At 44.4% G+C, this 20,728-nt stretch overlaps 1 protein-coding gene across 2 annotated transcripts; it reads right to left on the bottom strand.

Moving 5' to 3' along the window:
• Positions 1–7,617: 7,617 nt before the first annotated feature.
• Positions 7,618–19,140, bottom strand: impdh2 (IMP (inosine 5'-monophosphate) dehydrogenase 2). Of its 2 annotated transcripts, XM_064923282.1 has the most exons (14): positions 18,700–19,140; positions 17,341–17,389; positions 16,936–17,037; positions 16,251–16,325; positions 15,549–15,755; positions 15,322–15,409; positions 14,968–15,167; positions 14,420–14,510; positions 14,148–14,243; positions 9,665–9,808; positions 8,934–9,078; positions 8,418–8,561; positions 8,222–8,305; positions 7,618–7,933 (listed from the first exon to the last, which is right to left on the bottom strand). In XM_064923282.1, exons 1-14 carry the CDS (start codon positions 18,798–18,800, stop codon positions 7,912–7,914), a joined length of 1,548 nt encoding a protein of 515 aa, XP_064779354.1. In that variant the 5' UTR covers positions 18,801–19,140; the 3' UTR covers positions 7,618–7,911. The 2 variants fall into 2 exon arrangements, with proteins under 2 accessions (XP_064779354.1, XP_064779355.1); XM_064923283.1 differs by lacking the exons at positions 17,341–17,389; positions 18,700–19,140 and adding an exon at positions 17,109–17,130.
• Positions 19,141–20,728: the final 1,588 nt, after the last annotated feature.

Here is a 20,728-nt window from a genome sequence, read left to right as displayed (position 1 = left end):
GATGTTCATGAAGTCTCAGCGTAGTCGAACGAAGTGGAATAAGAAGTTGGCTATGCCTGCTATGTGGGTAGAGACCTTCAAGTTTCACATTGTATGATTTTTAAGTAATTAATTTGCATTTTATTGCATGACATAAGTATTTGATCACCTACCAACCAGTAAGAATTCCGGCTCTCACAGACCTGTTAGTTTTTCTTTAAGAAGCCCTCATGTTCTCCACTCATTACCTGTATTAACTGCACCTGTTTGACCTCGTTAGCTGTATAAAAGACACCTGTCCACACACTCAATCAAACAGACTCCAACCTCTCCACAATGGCCAAGACCAGAGAGCTGTGTAAGGACATCAGGGATAAAATTGTAGACCTGCACAAGGCTGGGATGGGCTACAGGACAATAGGCAAGCAGCTTAGTGAGAAGGCAACAGCTGTTGGCGCAATTATTAGAAAATGGAATAAGTTCAAGATGACGGTCAATCACCCTCGGTCTGGGGCTCCATGCAAGATCTCACCTTGTGGGGCATCAATGATCATAAGGAAGGTGAGGGATCAGCCCAGAACTACACGGCAGGACCTGGTCAATGACCTGAAGAGAGCTGGGACTACAGTCTCAAAGAAAACCATTAGTAACACACTACGCCGTCATGGATTAAAATACTGCAGCGCACGCAAGGTCCCCCTGCTCAAGCCAGCGCATATCCAGGTCCGTCTGAAGTTTGCCAATGACCATCTGGATGATCTAGAGGAGGAATGGGAGAAGGTCATGTGGTCTGATGAGACAAAAATAGAGCTTTTTGGTCTAAACTCCACTCGCCATGTTTGGAGGAAGAAGAAGGATGAGTACAACCCCAAGAAAACCGTCCCAACCGTGAAGCATGGAGGTGGAAACATCATTCTTTGGGGATGCTTTTCTGCAAAGGGGACAGGACGACTGCACCGTATTGAAGGGAGGATGGATGGGGCCATGTATCGCGAGATCTTGGCCAACAACCTCCTTCCCTCAGTAAGAGCATTGAAAATGGGTCGTGGCTGGATCTTCCAGCATGACAACGACCAAAAACACACAGCCAGGGCAACTAAGGAGTGGCTCCGTAAGAAGCATCTCAAGGTCCTGTAGTGGCCTAGCCAGTCTCCAGACCTGAACCCAATAGAAAATCTTTGGAGGGAGCTGAAAGTCCGTATTGCCCAGCGAGAGCCCCAAAACCTAAAGTATCTGGAGGAGGTCTGTATGAAGGAGTGGGCCAAAATTGCTGCTGCAGTTTGTGCAAACCTGGTCAAGAACTACAGGAAACGTATGATGTCTGTAATTGCAAACAAAGGTTTCTGTACCAACTATTAAGGTCTGCTTTTCTGATGTATCAAATACTTATGTCATGCAATAAAATGCAAATGAATTACTTAAAAATCATACAATGTGATTTTCTGGATTTTTGTTTTAGATTCCGTCTCTCACAGTTGAAGTGTACCTATGATAAAAATTACAGACCTCTACATGCTTTGTAAGTAGGAAAGACTGCCGATTTTGCAGGTTATCAAATACTTGTTCTCCCCACTGTACATGAACCATGTACACACCAGCTCAGTCGTGAAGGGGACGCGAACAACGCCTCTTCCCCCTCAGGATGCTGAAAAGATTCGTCATGGGCCCTCAGATCCTCAAAAAGATATACAGCTACACCACTGAGAGCATCTTGACTGGCTGCATCACCGCTTGGTATGGCAACTGCTCAGCATTCGACCTCAAGGCGCAACAGACGACCCAGTACAGGTAGTGCATACGACCCAGTACAGGCCACTTACTTTTTTCAGTCCTTACTAATAACTCTAGTTTTGTCACACCTGGACTACTGCTCAGGTGTGACAGGTGTGGCAATTGGCTCAGAACAGGGCAGTACGGCTGGCCCTTAAATGTACACGGTGAGCTAACATGGTAAATCTCTCATTGCTTAAAGTGGAGGAGCGATTGACTTCATCACTACTTGTTTTCATAAGAAGTGTTGACATGCTGAATGTACCGAAGTGTCTGTTTAACTACTGGCACACAGCTCAGACACCCATACATTCCCCACAAGACATGCTACCAGAGGTCTCTTCACAGTCCCCAAGTCCAGAACAGACTATGGGAGGCGTACGGTTCTACAATAGAGCCATGACTACATGGAACTCTATTACACATCAAGTAATTGATGCGAGGAGTAGAATCAGATTTAAGAATCAGATAAAAATACACCTTATGGAAAAGCAAGGACTGTGAGGAGAGACACACACACACACACACACATGAAAAGACATGCACTCTACACACACACGTCCACATGTATGTTGTATTGTAAATATGTGATAGTGCCGTATTGGCCTGAGGGAACACACTAAATCTATTGGGTAAAGGGTTATGAAATTAAATGTCATGTAATATTTTAAATTGTATATAAATGCCCTAATGTTGCTGGACCCCAGGAAGAGCAGCTGCTCAGCTAATGGGGATCCTTAATAAATACAAATACAAAATCCCCGGGGCCGAACTCCTTGTCATCCAGGACCGCTATCGCAGGCAGTGACTGAGGGAGGCCAGAGAAATTGCCAAAGACTCCAGCCACCAACAGCTTCTACCCCCAAGCCATAAGATGCTGGACAGTTAATCAAATGGTCACCCCCGGACTACTTACATTGACTCCCTTTATTATTTCTACATCTTAATTGTTTTACACTGACTCCCTTGCACTGGCTCCATGCAGACTCACTAGACCCTACCCGAACACTCACACTCCAACACACACACACATGCATATTGACGCAACACATGACACTCACACATAGACACGCTTTACATATGCTGCTGCTACTCTGTTTATTATATTTCCTGTTTGCCTAGTCACTTTTACCCCTACCTACATGAACATACTGTATTACTTAATAACCTCGTATCCCTGCACATTGACTGGGTACTGGTACTCCTTGTATAAAGCCTCGTTATTGTTTTTCTTGTGTTACTATTTCCTTACTTGGGGGGGGGGGGTAGTTGTATTACTTTTTACCCCTGCGCTGTTTGGGAATGGGCTCGTAAATAAGCATTACACTGTAAACGTCTACACATGTTATATTCGGGGCATGTGACCAATAAGATTTGATTTGGTAGCTGCAATGTAAACGGTCCCTGTAATGTAAACTGACAGCACAAACATATCCATGGACATTTTATTTAGCAGTGTTCCCAGACAATATAAAGAGTTGATACTTGTTAACAAAATCCCTTTTGAATTTAGGACACAAGAATAGGGCGACAGTGCAGAAACACTCTCTGACGATGAATCTATTTACAAACTACACTGTATATACAACATAATCAAAATATAAATAGCACCAAGCTGCTCAAGTCCTAGGTAGAAGCTGGTGTCATTCTTTGCTGACACGAAATTCCCGGTGCCTTATAGTGTGTTTGGCAATCCGGGAGAAAACGTGTCATTGAAGAACATCACCTGTTAGTTCTTGAAGTGTCAACTTAAACCACACCACGCTGAAAGACACTCACGGAATCAAGTACACCACGAAGTCTTGTTCTCCCTCTGACATCACTAGAAACAGTCAGACTGTTGGATATTGCAAAACGGGATGGAGACGGAACCCACATCCAGGTGCTGTTCATAGGACACAGCTGCATTATGGGTTCCGTTACCATCCTACCCGCCAACATCACTAGTGAGGATCCCGTTCCCATTTCACAATTTCTTGGGGTGGAGAAAAGAAATTGGTCTATCCTGTTCCATTCACATCTTGAAGAAACTATGTCTGGAGAGAGAGAGAGAGATAAAGAGTGAGAGATAGAGGAAGAGAGAGAGATAGAGGAAGAGAAAGAGAAAGAGGAAGAGAGAGCTATTTATATATACAAATATATATATAAATATATATATAGAGAGAGAGAGAGAGAGAGAGAGAGACAGGAGATCACAGTCCATTGAAGGAGGCGCAGATGGAGAGTTATAAAAGCAAAGGTTTATGGGAGATATAAGGAAAAGATAGGTTGGCTGTGGCACTTTATTTCTTCTGTCATTTTACTTTAAATCTCACATAGGCTCTGCTGCTAAGTTACTGGAAGAGAATAGTTAAAAGGGACAGACAGAGAGTGAGAGAGAGAGAGAGAGAGAGAGAGAGAGAGAGAGAGAGAGAGAGAGGGAGAGAGAGAGAAAGAGGGAGAGAGAGAGAGGGAGAGGGAGAGAGAGTGGAAGAGAGAGAGAGAGAGAGAGAGTGGAAGAGAGAGAGAAAGAGGGAGAGAGAGAGAGAAACAGGGGAGAGAGAGAGAGAGGGAGAGAGAAAGTGGAAGAGAGAGAGAGAAACAGGGGGAGAGAGACAGGGGAGAGAGAGTGGAAGAGAGAGAGAGAAACAGGGGAGAGAGAGAGAGAGAGGGAGAGAGAGAGTGGAAGAGAGAGAGAGAAACAGGGGGAGAGAGATTGAAAGAGAGAGAGAGAGACAGGGGGAGAGAGAGAGAGAGAGTGGAAGAGAGAGAGAGAAACAAGGGGAGAGAGATTGGAAGAGAGAGAGACAGGGGGAGAGAGAGAGAGAGAGAGAGAGTGGAAGAGAGAGAGAGAAACAGGGGGAGAGAGAGAGTGGAAGAGAGAGAGAGAAACAGGGGAGAGAGAGAAAAGGAGAGGGCAGAAAGCCTATTAATGAATCATCAGAGGCATACTTTCACTTATTAATTGAAGTCACCTACTCCTCAGGTTTGAGGGGAAAGCTAGTGTTTATCTGATCACGAGAAGAAGAGAATGCAAATAGAAAGGAACAGAAAAACGGTAACTCAAAACAAGAGAACCTCCGAGAGGGGTATTTTGAAGGTAAGCTACATAATTAGTGAGAAAGAGTTGAATGAGGTGAATGAGGACAAAAGCAGACAGTTAAATGAATGGGAAAAAAGTACAGCCCTCCCCCATAAAATGACATGAAGAGTCCCCCTTTTCTGAAAAGAAAGTTACCGTATATGCTTTGCTCAGGTTGCCATCAGCTTGCTCCAACTCGGCTGTCACCCTGCTGTCTGCACTCCACTATTTATGAGTCTTCACTTCCTCCTAAATACACAAAGAACCGATTTCACTTTCACTTCTGCAGAACAACTGACCATAACTCCTCCTTCGCTCCGTCCCTCCCCCTTTCACTGTCCCAACAACACTTACAATCTCTGATTGCTTGACTACTGTACCACTACCTCCTGCCACTTTCAACTGATTTTTACAGTTGATATACAGTACCAGTCAAAGGTTTGGACACCTCTACTCATTCAAAGGCTTTTCTTTATTTTTTACTATTTTCTACATTGTATAGTAATAGTGAAGACATCAAAACTATGAAATAACACATATGGAATCATGTATTATCCAAAAAAGGGTTAAACAAATCAAAGTATATTTTAGATTCTTCAAAGTAGCCACCATTTGCATAATGACAGCTTTGCCTACTCTTGGCATCCTCTCAACCAGCTTCTCCTGGAATGCTTTTCCAACAGTCTCGAAGGAGTTCCCACATATGCTGAGCACTTGTTGGCTGCTTTTCCTTCACTCTGCGGTCCAACTCATCCCAAACCATCTCAATTGGGTTGAGGTCAGGTGATTGTGGAGGTCAGGTCATCTGATGCAGCACTCCATCACTATCCTTCTTGTTCAAATAGCCCACAGCCTGGGGGTGTGTTGGGTCATTGTCCTGTTGAAAAACAAAGTGCAAACCAGATGGGATGGCATATTGCTGCAGAATGGTGTGGTAGTCATGCTGGTTAAGTGTGCCTTGAATTATAAATAAATCACACTGTCACCAGCAAGGCACCCCCACACCATCACACCTCCTCCTCCATGCTTCACGGTGGGAACCACACATGTAGAGATCACCTGTTCACCTACTCTGCGTCTCACAAAGACACAGTGGTTGAGTCCAAATCTCAAATTTGGACTCATCAGACCAAAGGACAGATTTCCACTGTTCTAATGTTCATTGTTCATCTTTCTCTGCCCAAGCAAGTCTCTTATTATTATGTGTCCTATAGTAGTGGTTTCTTTGCAGCAATTCGACCATGAAGGCCTGATTCACGGAGTCTCCTCTGAACAGTAGATGTTGAGACATGTGTTACTTGAACTCAGTGAAGCATTTATTTGGGCTGCAATTTCTGAGGCTGGTAACTCTAATGAACTTATTCTCTGCAGCAGAGGTAACTCTGGGTCTTCCTTTCCTGTGGCGGTCCTCATGAGAGCCAGTTTCATCATAGCGCTTGATAGTTTTTGCGACTGCACTTGAAGAAACTTTCAAAGTTCTTGATATGTTCCATATTGACTGACCTTCATGTCTTAAAGTAATGATGGACTGTCGTTTCCCTTTGCTTATTTGAGCTGTTCTTGCCATAATATGGACTTGGTCTTTCACCAAATAGGGCTGTCTTCTGTATATGCATTAAGAAGGAAAGCAATTCCACAAATGAACTTTTAACAAGGCCACCTGTTAATTGAAATACATTCCAGATGACTACCTCATGTGACTACCTCAGATGACTACCTCATACCTCTAGTGTGCAAAGCTTTCACAAGGCAAAGGGTGGCTACTTTGAAGAATCTCAAATATAAAATATATTTTGATTTGTTTCACTTTTTTTTGGTTACTACATGATTCCATGTGTTATTTCATAGTTTTGATGTCTTCACCATTATTCTACAACGTAGAAAATTGTAGTAATAAAGAAAAACCCTGGAATAAGTAGGTGTGTGTCCAAACTTTTGACTGGTACTGTACACTATATTACTTTTCCAACCGATACAATACAAACAGCTGTTACAGTAAGTGGGATGAATCCCTTCTTCAGCCTTATGGAGTTACTAATTGAAGACCAGTCTGTCTGATCGGTGGGACAGGTGTGCATGTGTGGGGCAGGTGTGTGTCCACTGGTGCGTGGCCTGGAAAGTCCGGTGGATTTGGAGGTGTACCTGATTCCCCCCTAGAGACCTCATTGCCCTCTCCAAAAGAGGATCATGGTTGTGTGTCTATCAGACAGGTGGGTTATAAACTCTAAATCACAGAATGAAATACAACACTATTTATTTACACTACATATTAGATAGTATCTGTATGCCCCAAAAAATGGTCTTAAGGTAATATTTCTTTCATTTAATTAAAGAGGTTTTCCATCCCCAACTCTCACCTTACGCCATACAACTCAGATGGCATTTCCCATTAGACATGAGTTCAAAGACATTTCAAAGTGATTATTTGGATATGTTTGCAAATACATGTAGTTGATATTGGAATGTTTAAATACACTTGGAAGTTATTGGTGTGTATTTGACAATACTCAAATATACACAGAAGTGCATTTTTAAATACAAATATTGAAATACTCCCATGCATTTGAACCCAGGTCTGTTTGGTTCTAGGAGTACTTGAAATAATGTATTTGGAAAGTAGTTTCAAACAGTAGGATATTTATAGAACATTATGAAAATTGAAGTATTTCACTTCTGCCATATTTGAAAATACTAAAGACAGAGAATTTGTATTTTTAAATTAGAAATACCCATATATTTCAACCCAGGTCTGTATCTCTAAACATGATACGATGACCATTCAAATGACCACAATAACAAAACAAACGTGTGGAAAAAAAACATTTTTATTTGACTTATTCACCTTTATTCACGTCAGTAAGACATGGAAGGCGTCTGATAACACCGAAACACTCCATCACAATACTGACGGATAGACAAGACAGACATGCTCTGCTCTCCCTCGGCATAGACAGGGAACAACAGAAGGGGAAGACTGATGGTTTAGGCATAATTGACATTTGTGTTAGTGTGTGGGGGGGGTTGTCAAGTAGTTGTGTGTGCTTTCATGTGCGTACGCTTGAGGAACACAAGTCTGCAGCCCACTACTGTTGTTCTCGTCTTTAGAACAGGCACTTCTCATAACTGCAAGACAGGGAGGGGGGGAAAAAGAGCCGGTTTAACAGATTAATGATCTGGTAATGAATTACCAACATGTTGAATCATGCCGAGATCGGAAAGACCTGTGAACAGGTTGAAGTAAGATTTAAAGGGGAACCATTTGAAATCTAGGAGCTTTTGCAGGTGGTATGTGAAACTGAGATTTTAAGAAAATCCCCTCGCCAAGCAAAGAATATATTGCAATGTTAGCCTCCGTGACATCAGCACAGTAGGCTAGTCAACACCGCCTAGCTAGATCACAGCGGTAAGTACCTGTGCAGGCTGTGGACTCCTCCCTCCATCTGGGCCGAAGACGACCTCCTCTCAAACTTCAGATCCCCAGAATACATCATGGCTCTGCACGGGTGAAGACAAGTAGTGTTACGCGGAGCCCCCAAGCTCACAGACACACGTGCCGGTATTAAAGTAGGGGCACTTTGACAAAACATTCAGACGTGTGTGTGCGTACCTGAGCTGGGTGAGGCTCTTGGATCCGATGTCTTGACAGGAGTGTTGGATCCCAGCCAGCAGGTAGGGAATAAACTTATGGATAGAGCCCTTGTCCTGGACCGTCCCCGACACACCCTGGGCCACCTTGATCTTGTCACACTCACTGCAGAAAGACGGAGGAGGAAACAGGTATAGATAGATAGATAGATAGATAGATAGATAGATAGATAGATAGAGAGATAGAGAGAGGGAGAGAGGGAGAGAGGGAGAGAGGGAGAGAGAGAACGGGTCAGCTATATGTTATTTGTCTTTTGAGTGACTGCCTGCTGCAAAGCCAGTTGCTCCTGGTCGTAGCACACCGTAGCGAAACATGTTGCAAAGGGAAGCAACAGGCGCTTCTTATTGGAGAAGTTCAGGTAGTGCCTCCCTGTTTGTCTGTTTTATTTCGTTTGGTGCCTAATGAATACAATTCTAGGGATAATAAAGATTTGTTTTACCGTATTAATAGTGCATTAGTATAACTGTGACTCAGTACCTGAAGTATCTGGTCTGGGAGCCCAGGTTCTTGTCCATGGCATCCAGTGAGCCCATGCCTCGGTACTTCTTCAGCCTAATGCCGTCAGAGAAGAAGTATTCACCTGGAGCCTCGCTGGTGGCAGCCAGGAGAGAGCCCATCATCACTGGAGAGACACAAGGGGAGGAGAGATGAGAGAATGTACCTTTCATGCTTTGAGAGGGATTTGTGTGTGTTAGTACTTTATTAAAACAGTCTCTAAATCTGAGCCTGTAAGTACTAAAAGTAATGGCTAATGCTATCTGTAACGGCTAATGCTATGTGTCATGGCTAATGCTATGTGTCACGGCTAATGCTATGTGTCATGGCTAATGCTATCTGTCATGGCTAATGCTATGTGTAACGGCTAGGGGGATACCTAGTCATTTATACAACTGAATGCATTCAACTGAAATGTGTCTTCCGCATTTAACCCATCCCCTCTGAATCGGAGAGGTGCGGGGGCTGCCATAATCGGCATCCACGTCTTCAGTGCCCGGGAAACAGTGGGTTAACTGCCTTGCTCAGGGGCAGAACGACAGATTTTTACCTTGTCAGCTCGGGGATTCGATCCAGCAACCCTTCGGTTACTGGCTCAATGCTCTAAACACTAGGCTATCTGCCAAAATGGCTAATGTTTTGTGTAATGGCTAATGCTATGTGTAATGGCTAATGCTATGTGTATGGGTATTTGATTTGAGCCTGAGACACACCTGTAGATGCCCCAAGTGCCAGGGCTTTGGCGATGTGCCCCACGGTCTGGATGCCCCCATCGGCGATGACTGGCACCCCGAATCGACGGGCGTACTCAGACACCTTGTACACGGCGGTGGCCTGGGGGCGCCCACACGCCAACACTGAGACAACAAGGGAAGGAGGACAGGCATGAACAAAGAACACACACACACACGTAGTGACAATGTTCATGCCTGCTTGAGGCCAACTTTGTGTCACTTGGTTCAATGGAGGCTGACAGGTCATGGTGGGGCATATCCCTGCATATATAGCCTCCCCCCCCCGTCAGAGACAGACTAGGCATTAGGCATCCTCACACAGCAGACAGTCTGTCCTCGCCTGCCATTTTAGTTGTCATTTCCTGGTTTATCAAGTAAAAAATCATCATATCAGTATTTCTTGAATATGAATTCATATTTTCATTGATTTGCTGTATATTAAACATGGTTTTGGATCGCTTGAGTGGATCATCTCATAATTAATTGGATTTCATTGTCTGTGCTTCCCTGATAAATGTAATCATTATGAAACTGATTACACAGCAAGCGGATGGGACAGGAAAGACCTTTTGGCATTTAAGCAAGATAGGATTTCCCATTCACAAAGCATGATTCAACAAGTAGTCAACCAACCACACACACAATATTAGGCTACATTAGACAAATGTGATGTTTATTTTGGAAAATAACATTCATAAAATGAAAAGAAAAACAACTGAAACCGAGGAAGCCTTAGAAAGGGTTTTAGTTTATATGTTTCAAATTCAGGAAGCACAAGCATCTCTTCAGGAAGCATCTCTGCAGAAGGTCCTCTGATTGAGTGTAGTCTGGTGTGAAGGTGAACGGAAAGGCACTGGAGCGATGAACCGCCCTTGCTGTCTCTGCCTGGCCGGTTCCCCTCTCTCCACTGGGATTCTCTGCCTCTAAAACTATTACAGGGCTGAGTCACTGGCTTACTGGTGCTCTTCCATGCCGTCCTTAGGAGGGGTGCATCAGTTGAGTGCGTTGAGTCACTGACGTGATCTTCCTCGGGTTTGTGACGTGGGGGAGAACTCCGTGGGCTATACTCGGCCTTGTCTTAGGGTAGTAAGTTGGTGGTTGAAGATCTCTCTAGTGGTGTGGGGTCTGTGCTTTGGCAAAGTGGATGGGGTTATATCCTGGCTGGTTGGCCCTGTCCGGGGGTATCGTCGGACAGGGCCACAGTGTCTCCCGACCCCACCTGTCTCAGCCTCGAGTAATTATGCTGCTATATCTGGAGTATTTCTCCTGTCTTATCCAGTGTCCTGTGTGAATTTAAGTATGCTCCCGCTAACGCTCTCTTCTTTCAGAGGACCTGAGCCCTAGGACCATGCCTCAAGACTATCTGGCCTGATGACTCCTTGCTGTCCCCAGTCCACCTGGTCATGCTCCTGCTTCAGTTTCAACTGTTCTGTCTGCGGCTATGGAACCCTGGTCTCTCACTCTCCGTCTCTCACTCTGAATGATCGGCTATGAAAAGCCAACTGACATCTACTCCTGAGGTGCTGACCTGTTGCACCCTCTACAACCACTGTGATTATTGTTATCTGACCCTGCTGATCATCTATGAACGTTTGAACATCTTGGCCATGTTCTGTTATAACCTCCACAGCCAGAAGAGGACTGTCCACCCCTCAGGTTCCTCTCTAGGTTTTTTCCTAGGTTCCTGCCTTTCTAGGGAGTTTTTCCTAGCCACCGTGCTTCTACATCTGCATTGCTTGCCGTTTGGGGTTTTAGGCTGGGTTTCTGTATAGCACTTTGTGATCGGCTGATGTGAAAAGGGCTTTATAAATACACTTGATTGATTGGATTATTTTTGCAGGTTTTTTTCCCCTCAACACTAAATATGAGAATTAGCAGATCATTTTTTTAGCAGATCATTTTTATTTTTTTTATTTGTTTTACATGTAACCTTTATTTAACTAGGCAAGACAGTTCAGAACTAATTCTTATTTACAATGACGGCCTACTCCGGCCAAACCCTAATGACGCTGGGCCAATTATGCGCCGCCCTATGGGACTCACAATCACGGCCGGATGTGATACAGCCGGGACTCGAACCAGGTACTATAGTGACGCCTGTAGCACTGATATGCAGTGCCTTAGACCGCTGCGCCACGCGGGGAGCCCAAGTTTCAATTAATTCTGTTACCATCCGTCATTTCGGCCCGAGAATTTTTTGATGAACTCTAAAACTAGTTAATTACTATGCATGAAGCCAACATCAAAGGAGGAAGTTGAGAAAGTGGAAAACATTATTTTAGCTTCGCGCTCACCTTTTTTGTTGTTGTGTGTGATTGATATGCATATTCATGAGCTAACTGGGACTGGAATGAAATTGAGGAAATAATTCCCATAAACACTGAATACGAATTGATTCAATTGGCAAAGCAGCACTACAAGAAAGCATTTGAAGAAGTGCATCTTCATCCCCTCTCAAAGGAACAATCTTATTATGAACAAACAGATAGTAAATCCTAAATTACAGGTTGGGTTTACAGTATAAGTTAGAGTATTGTTAAGTCAATGACTGTTACATGTAAATGGGGTGTAAGAAACAATGACATAATGTACGTAGATTCCTTCACGCGCTACAACAACCAGTCTAATCTGGAGCTAAGGGCTCGATCCCCACTCCTATATGAAAACATGACCATATGTTGATGTCCAGCTGACAGGGAAAATGTGGTTAAATCCAATCCATGGACACACACAGGTTAATGATTCTCAACGGAGAAAGACCTTTAACGGGAAATTGACAGGTGCAGAATGCTGAAACTGTCGTAACTGAACCTGTAGTAATTGGTATTGCTAAAGACATTGAAATCTACTCCGGTTCAGCTTGTTTCAGAGGGAAGGTGAACGGCCTAAATGACCAACACCGTGGGGCCTGAGACTGTCAATCACACTACTAAAATACACTTCATCATATACACCCACCTTCTACCCCCAAAACCATAAGACAACTAAACAGTTAGTTAAATAGTTCTCCGGAACATTGACCCTTTTTGCAGTAGCTGTGACTACTCAAATATGCAGCTGCTACTGTTTATTAAAATCACTCACTTTATTCCTAGTTACACCTATGATATATGTGCATATCTACCTCAATTACCTCGTACCCCTGCACATTAACTCAGTACTAGTACCATGTGTTATTGTTACTCATTGTATATTTATTATTATTACGTGTTAAACTTTAAAATAATTTCTCTATTTTCTTTCTCTCTGCGTTGTTGGGAAGGGCCCGCAAGTAAGCCTTTCACTGTTAGTCTACACCCGTTGTTTTTTCGAACCATGTGACCAATAAAATCCTATTTGATTTCCAATGTACGGCACGTTTCATAATGAAGAGGATGTCGCGCATGTCGAGACAAAGGGCGGTGTGATGTCACACTGACAGATTAGTCAAGGACAAAAGGACAAGCATCCAAAACCCCCAAGGCCAGCTTAGCTACTACTTCTACTGATGCAGAGCCGTTAACCAACCAATGCAGACAGGCTGTGAAGGGGGGGGGGGGGGGGGGGGGGGGGGGGCACAGTGTGGTAGTGGAGCCAATTAAAGAGAAAAATGCCCTGCGCAGGGCAGGGGGGCCTGGTGGGAGGGACTTACTGCAGTATCCCGTTACAGTAGTTGGGGTTTTGGGGCTGTGGTGATTTATACCAGGAGCAACACTGAGAGGCGCTAGAGAGACAGACATCACAGGCAGTGTGAAACCAAGAGAGCAGAGGTCCACACAACGAAACATGAAATGGAGGTGGTGGGTAAGAGAGGGGAACAAAAAGAGAAACAGACGGATACCGAGACAAGGAGGTGATCAAGGAAGAGGGAGAACGAAAATAATACAAACCAAAAACAGATCATGAAAGATAGAACAGAGAGAGAGAGGGGAGGATGAGGTGAAAGAGAAACAGAAAATAGAGGGTAAGACTGCGCGTGATTTCTAAAAGACGTGCCCTCTTGAGAAAGTCCACTGTTTTTTGTCTGTTTTCAGAGTTTTGATCTGAAGCGGTTTGGCTGAAGTTTGAGGATGTTCCACACTCCACACAGTCCTTCAGCAGGTGGTCTTAATGGCCTGTATTAGAATGTAGCATGGCAGCACAAATTGATTCTGCCAAATCCTTCAGCATTCTCTACAGCCAGTGAGGGAGAAGGAAAGAACCTAGAACGAACCCTGTTATGGATGGGACCCTTTGTACAGAATCTTACAGTTGAAGAAAGGGCGATTTCCGTTGTTAGCGGAAAGGTGGCCAGATTGTAGTTTCTAATCTGCCTCCAATTTAAACACCCTTTCTTGAGAACATAAGCAATAACTGATAGTCACAACCTCGTTGCTTGTAATGGATACTGAAAATACTCATCAAGCATTTGAATTGTCAAATAAAATGAAAAATAAATGTATTTTGAGCGGGAGCTAGGCAGTCTGCCATTGGTCGGACTCACCTTCCTGTGTGATGCAGATGGAGCCACTGCCCATGCCCACTCGCAGGCCGTCCACCCCGGCGTCGATCAGGTTCTTGGCCTGGGCTGCAGTTACCACTGAGACAGACAGGGGGAGACAGAGATCAACATTGTCACAGGCAGGTGCAGTGCAATCATGAAATGAGGGCAATTCTGAGAACACAGCATTTCTCGCTCTGTGTGTGTGTGTGTGTGTGTGTGTGTGTGTGTGTGTGTGTGTGATATATATATATATATATATGTGTAACACTCACCATTGCCTCCAATGACCTGAAGCTGTGGGTATTTCTCTTTGATGTACTTAATCATGTTGATTTGGAAGATCGAGTTCCCTTGAGAGGAGTCCTGAATGAACGAGAGCAACAATAAAGGGGCAATCTGTAATTGCTACAGCGATCTTTAGACTTAATTATATGTACACACACATATTGATTCTTGAATAATATAACTTATTCAACTATCGTACCCCATACACATCATTGGTCGTACTTAATGATGGCACTCCGTTGTTTGTAAACATTGTAATTGTAAACAAACACGGTATAGCCACAAAACATGATTAAAACTATAATTTGGATAACATGTATGGTCAGTCCTTGTATCCATAGCTCCGTCTTGATAAAGGTTACATTTCTCCAACGTCATCCCTCCGCTTTTTACCAAAATAGAGGCAGGGTTGTCCGCTTTGTTATTGTTTGAACCGCAGATTGCACCTTTAAAAAGAACAGACTGAAGAAAAAGATGGAGAAAGTATCCATGAAGAGCATAACAAGTAGATGGAGTAGAAGAACCAGGAACCCACTAGTACGACCACATCTACGCCGCTCTGCACCAGCAGGTCCAGTCTGTATTTGTCGTCGTTGTGCGTGCCGATGGCTGCCCCACACAGCAGCTGTTTGCGTGAGTCTTTAGAGGCCAGGGGGAAGTCCCTGTTCTTCTTCAGGTCTGTCCTGGCGATGATGGACACCAAGCAGCCCTCCTTGTTCACTATGGGCAGCTTACCTACACAGAGACATGGCATTAAGAACGGGGCCCTCGAACACACGGGGCCATGCTGACGTAGGCTATATGACAGTCTTGTTCAATTTTTTATATATAATTTTTTATATATAATTTTTTTAACGGTGAACCTTCTCCCCAGGTCCCGCCTCCTCACCTTTCTTACTCCTCTGCAGAATCTCATTGGCCTCTTTCAGTGTCACTCCAGCTGGAGCTACGACAAGGTCCTCAAGCTTCGTCATCACCTGTAGTGGTGAAGGAAGGAGAAAACAAAAGACAATTAGCATGTACCTTCGGACGCGTGTCACGAGAGTGGCAGGGAAGTCCACTGAACACAATTATACAGATGTAAAAACACTGTGATACGCGTTGAGCCACACCCACCTCGTTGAGTGGCAGGATGTGCTCCTCCTCCTTCAGGAAGTCAATGTCCCGCGAGGAGATGATGCCAACGAGGTGCCCGCCCATGTGGCCGCTGTCTGTGATGGGGATGCCGCAGAAGCCATGGCGTGCCTTGGCCTGGAACACGTCAGCCACACGGTCTGTAGGACTCATCACCACCGGGTCAGTGATGAAACCCTGCTCGTACCGCTGGGAGAGAGAGGGCAGGAAAGGCGGGAAGGAGAAGGGGGGGGGAGAGGGAGCGGGGAGTGAGGGATGGGGGAGCGGAGGGCAGAGAGAGGAATGGGGTCGAGAGAAAGGAATGGGGTAGCAGGAGGAAGAATATAAGTGGGGGAGGGGAAAGAGGGACATGGGGAGAGAGAGAGAGGGTAGGGGTATCTATTAGGCTCTGCAAATCTACAGGATATTTAAAAAGCACACCAGGGGGCATGAGCGACAGATGAAAAATGAAATAGGAGAAGAGAGAGAAAATGATTGCTTCCTGTTCTAGCGGGAACACGACAGTGAAACAGCTCCAACTCGGTTGGCAGGACGACCAAACCAAAGGACAGCAGGCAATAACATGAGTAGCAGAGACACACACACACACGGACACACAAAAAATACACATGTAACAAAAGAAGAGAAATATGAAGGGAGATGAGAGAGAGAGAGAGAGAGAGAACGTGTAGTAGGGGTCATCACCTTGACCTTGCGGACCTCGTTGGCCTGGAACTCTGGAGTGCAGTTGTGGTGGATGAAGCCTATTCCCCCCGTGAGCTGTAAGACGATTAGAAGAACATGGTCTCTTGCCAGTTTGTGTGTGTGTATGAGAGAGAGAGAACGTGTGTCCTCAGACATGAACTCTAGCTGAAGTTGCCTGTAAGGATTTATGCAGAACAACTAGTTTCAAGTGAATTCTTGGCATTGGTTTTGCAGTGAAGACTATGTGATGTTTCCACTGCAATGTTTGCCTCTGGGGGGACGGGGGCTTTAAAATAGTAACCTAAGATGGTTGTTTTGTAAGTGACACATAATTGCAGCTGTTGTAGTCACTTCAACATACCCTGGGAGAAAGTACTGGTTGTCTGGTTGTTTTCCAATAGCTGTTGATGTTTCTGCAATTAGCTGTTTTATAGGGGGGGGGGTTGTTGCTTGTGATCTCATGTCATCACGTGATCGGTCTGACGGCAAATGTTTTTTTTTTTTTCTTGTTGCTTCCTTGGAAACTGTGCCAACAACTGCGAAGGAGATTGTTGATGTCGTTGCGTTTGTCGATCGAAAGTTGGCCGAACACTGCTGTTCCCTTCATGTTATGCCGAGTCTACTTTTAACTAAAACCTTCAATTATGTCACCATGCTAAAGTGTGTATGTTCAAAGCAGACTTACTGCCATGGCTATGGCCAACGCCGACTCAGTGACGGTGTCCATGGGGGAGGATACAAATGGCGTTTTCATGGTGATCTGCTTCGTCAGGGCTGAAGTTAAATCCTGCAGAGGACACAAACTGGTTACTACAACTAACTACTTGTAACGAACACCTGTCGTAGTAACAAACACACCTTTCACGGCGCTCGGTTGCCAATCAAGACTACAATGGGAAGGTCTTCCTTGTAATCTTAAATGGAATCTTCGGTCGTATTCACTCGGCAACAAACGGAAGAAAACTGACTGAAAAAAGGGATGACCTGAACTTATCCAATAAGAAACATTGCAAAATGTTTTGCTATGGTGTGCACGAATGAATATGACACCAGGTCATGGAGGGTCAGAAGCCCTAAGGGTTCCACTCACCACCTGTTCCGATGTGAAGTCAATGTACCCTGGGAGAATCAGGAAGTCACTGAGAGAGAGAGAGAGAGAAAGAGAGAGCAGGGACAGGCTTCACATGCTGCATACAATCTAACAATGATTCTCACAGATATGCAATTTCACACATTTGTGTTTCAGAATGTACAGTGAGGTGTTACAATATCACACGTGGGTCCTTCTTCAGCTGGTTAATAAAGTAATATTCTATCCAATCGTTTTTTTAAATCAAATTCTACGATATCTTTCGACAGCACTTGAGTGGGATTGCAAAAGTTCAGCGTTTGATCATCTGAGCAAATTGAGCTATCCGGAATTTGACGTGGGACTAACTGATATCTGATGCACGTGACGAGCAGGCAAAACAGTGTACTGTGTTGCTACACGTTAGCGCTGACTTGTCAACACATTCCTAAAGGTCCCGAGAAGTGATGCAAGTATGACTAAGTCACTTTGGATAAAAGAATCTGCCAAATGGCGCAAATATTATTACAAACACATGTTTCCAAGCCACACCGTCTGTCTGGTACTAACGGGTTGAGATTTCGAAACATGCTGTTGCACAAGCACCTTCACTTTGAAGTATACCAGTACTATGAAGGCCCATGTTTCTAGGAGACTACTTTGCCTATATTAAGCATGGAATGCGCAGAATGAGATGCGATGGTATCTTCACTGAAGAGTAGACAAGAGATGAGGCACTGTGACAAATAGACTTATACTTCTGCCTAACAATTACCTACTGTTCATGCCAACACAATCATATTCTATAATATCTTGCTCGACATGGAGGTGGTGCCTTCAGGGTGTCATAATTAGCTACATTGTCACACGAGGAATGTCATGCCTGGTATTCCTAACTCAACTGCTGGAAAACTAGGCTACCGACTGCAAACTTGAGTTGTTGTCGTGTGTGTATATATGTTTAATAACAGACACTGAATGTAGGCTTATTATTCATGAACACACCCTCTGGGTGATAGAGGAACGTTCAAATCACAGGCATGCATAGCTGAATATAGCCAGGCCTATTCCAGAACCTCAAATATCCATTTACTTCTTTCAGGTACTATTTTTGCTCGATTTGAGTCAGTCCCAAAAATAAAACTATTACTTAACTCGGGAAACCTGAGTCGGTAGACCCACGGCCATGTAGAAAGAATTGCATGTAATGCAATGACTCAAAGCCCCTGCTTGCACAAATAATAGTGTTGCTAATGTGTCAACGACGAAATATACGGCTCTGGTTACTAGCTAGCTAGCTAAAGGTTATCCAGGTTAACTCAAGCGAATTGCGATGGATTTCAACAAGCAGCCATGTGACTGCCAAATGTCAATAATTACTTGTAGGTAAGGCCGTCCCCGCAGTTGAAGAGTTGCTGCCCGCTGAGTCCATCATCGGGTACGTAACCAGTCTGTCCACTGATCAGGTAGTCCGCCATCATACAATTTATGTATCTACGTTAGTGTTTTATTAGTCACGTTGGTGCTAAACAGACAACGGCCCAAGAGACCGATAACTTTCTTCGTTTCTTCGCTCCACTCCTAACGTCAGTTTACGACCGGCGATCTGTCAGTCAGCTGTGGCGTGGTGCGACCGTGCGCTCTGTCTCTTGTCAAGAAGATCCTTTCCTGGGTATAAAAAATGACATGTAATGCATTCACGACTGTAGAACATCTACCGAAATGCCCTCTATTCTTCGGCCTTCAACGTTATTACCAAGCTCCTGTCCTGTCTGGAGATACCTCAGGTCCCACACGTTTTCGTCTGACAACCTTTTTCTTCTTCTTTGGGGTTATATGGAGGTGTGATACCAATATTTAATGCATTACCGCCACCTACCGCGCGGAGTGGGATGGACACTATGGAGATGTTCTAGATTCTGCGCTCTGGTTCAAGGGTTTCCAACTTGAGCCCCCGGGTTAGGACCCCCTATAATGTGTGTTTATTTTCATGAGCCAATTACGTTCCTGAGAGCTGCATGGAGCTTGCAGTTTTAAAGCACAATTCCTGCTATTCTACACATTTTGCCATAGCTCATACCTTGTTTATATTTGAGGAAGGTCAGCTCTAAGTTGGTCAGGTCTGACCAGTTTTGATGTTTGTAGGTTTTACAGTGAAGAACGTGATCTGTGGTCTATGTGGCTGGCCAGTTAGGATATGAACCTGTGTCATCCTATTTTATGAGAGTGGTTGAGGCTGTTGTGGCCTATTCGTTTCTGATCGTCTTGAAAGTCCTTTGTGGTTATTGCAGATTGAAACCAGCAGGTGGGTGGAGTGACAACCTTTATTTTAACAGTAAGTTGGAGAACTCATTTTCAGCAATGACCTGGAGAAAATTTACAGGGGAGATTAATGACCCAGTTGGAAGATGGGGATTATTGAGGCCATGATGGTTTGAAGGCCAGAATGGGAATTTCGCCTGGACACCAGAGTTAATACCCAAACTCTTAGGATAAGTGGCATGGGATCTTCAGTGACCAGTCAGGACACCCAGTTAACCTTCCATCAGAAACACCGCACCCTACACAGGGCAATGTCCCAAAGCACTGCCGTGGGATGTTTATTTAACGAGAGGAAAGAGTGCCTCCTACTGGATCTCCAACACCACTTCCAGCAGCTTCTGGTCTCCCATCCAGGGACCAACTGTTTAGCTTCCAAGGTAAACCAGCAGTGGCATGCAAGGTGAAATGCTGCTGGCATAAGTCACTTCATTTCCGGGACAGGTACTAATTCTCCCGTACGCTCGAAAAACCTTGCAGGTGTTGATTTCTGTCATCCCCATTTATGTACTTGGACCGCCCACTAGTAAAGTGGCACACATAAAAGGAGACAGCATTACAGCAGTTATTAATATAGCTGGCACACCATGCGGCCTATATTTGGGCCTAGCAGGCTGACCTGAATAAGCAACGACGACACTGCAGCTCTTATTTAGAGGCCGTGTCAAAAATAATGCATTGTGGAGGCTTGTGTTCAACGGTCAGAGGTTGTCACAACATTAACCTCTGAAGTGTCCAGTATGGCTGCATTTAGACAGGCAGCCCCATTCAGTTATATATATATTTTTTTTTTACTAAATGGTCTTTGGCCAATAAGTTAAGCTCAGGTGGTGAAAACAATAAGAGTTGGGGGGGGGGGGGTAACAGAATTGGGCTGCAAAGTCTGACCTGTATTTGAGTAGCATGAAAGTCCTAAAGTTGTGTATACTGATAAGAGCCGACTGGAAGATCTGGGTCAACCCATTGATAACCACATAGCTGGTGAACCTTGCATGGGTGCCAGTTCCTTTCTGCTCATGGGCATTGTCCTTCATGTGTGATAATGAACACAAAAGAAAACTACATCTGGTTTAAAAACTCAGTAACTATT

Source organism: Oncorhynchus masou, chromosome 18 (assembly GCF_036934945.1).
Source record: "Oncorhynchus masou masou isolate Uvic2021 chromosome 18, UVic_Omas_1.1, whole genome shotgun sequence".
Lineage (NCBI taxonomy): Eukaryota > Metazoa > Chordata > Actinopteri > Salmoniformes > Salmonidae > Oncorhynchus > Oncorhynchus masou.
The sequence above is the reverse complement of the archived record's forward strand: the minus strand, read 5'-3'. Positions and strand labels throughout refer to the sequence as shown.

What these genes read in the sequence shown, in the direction of transcription:
- impdh2 (XM_064923282.1), bottom strand. Translation starts at nt 18,800, where the DNA reads ATGATGGCGGACTACCTGATCAGTGGACAGACTGGTTACGTACCCGAT. An exon ending in TCTGCAGAGGAGTAAGAAAG is followed by an intron (nt 15,168 to 15,321) that starts GTGAGGAGGCGG and finishes GTCTCTGTGTAG; the next exon opens with GTAAGCTGCCCATAGTGAAC. An exon ending in GGAGTCCACAGCCTGCACAG is followed by an intron (nt 7,934 to 8,221) that starts GTACTTACCGCT and finishes CCTGTCTTGCAG; the next exon opens with TTATGAGAAGTGCCTGTTCT.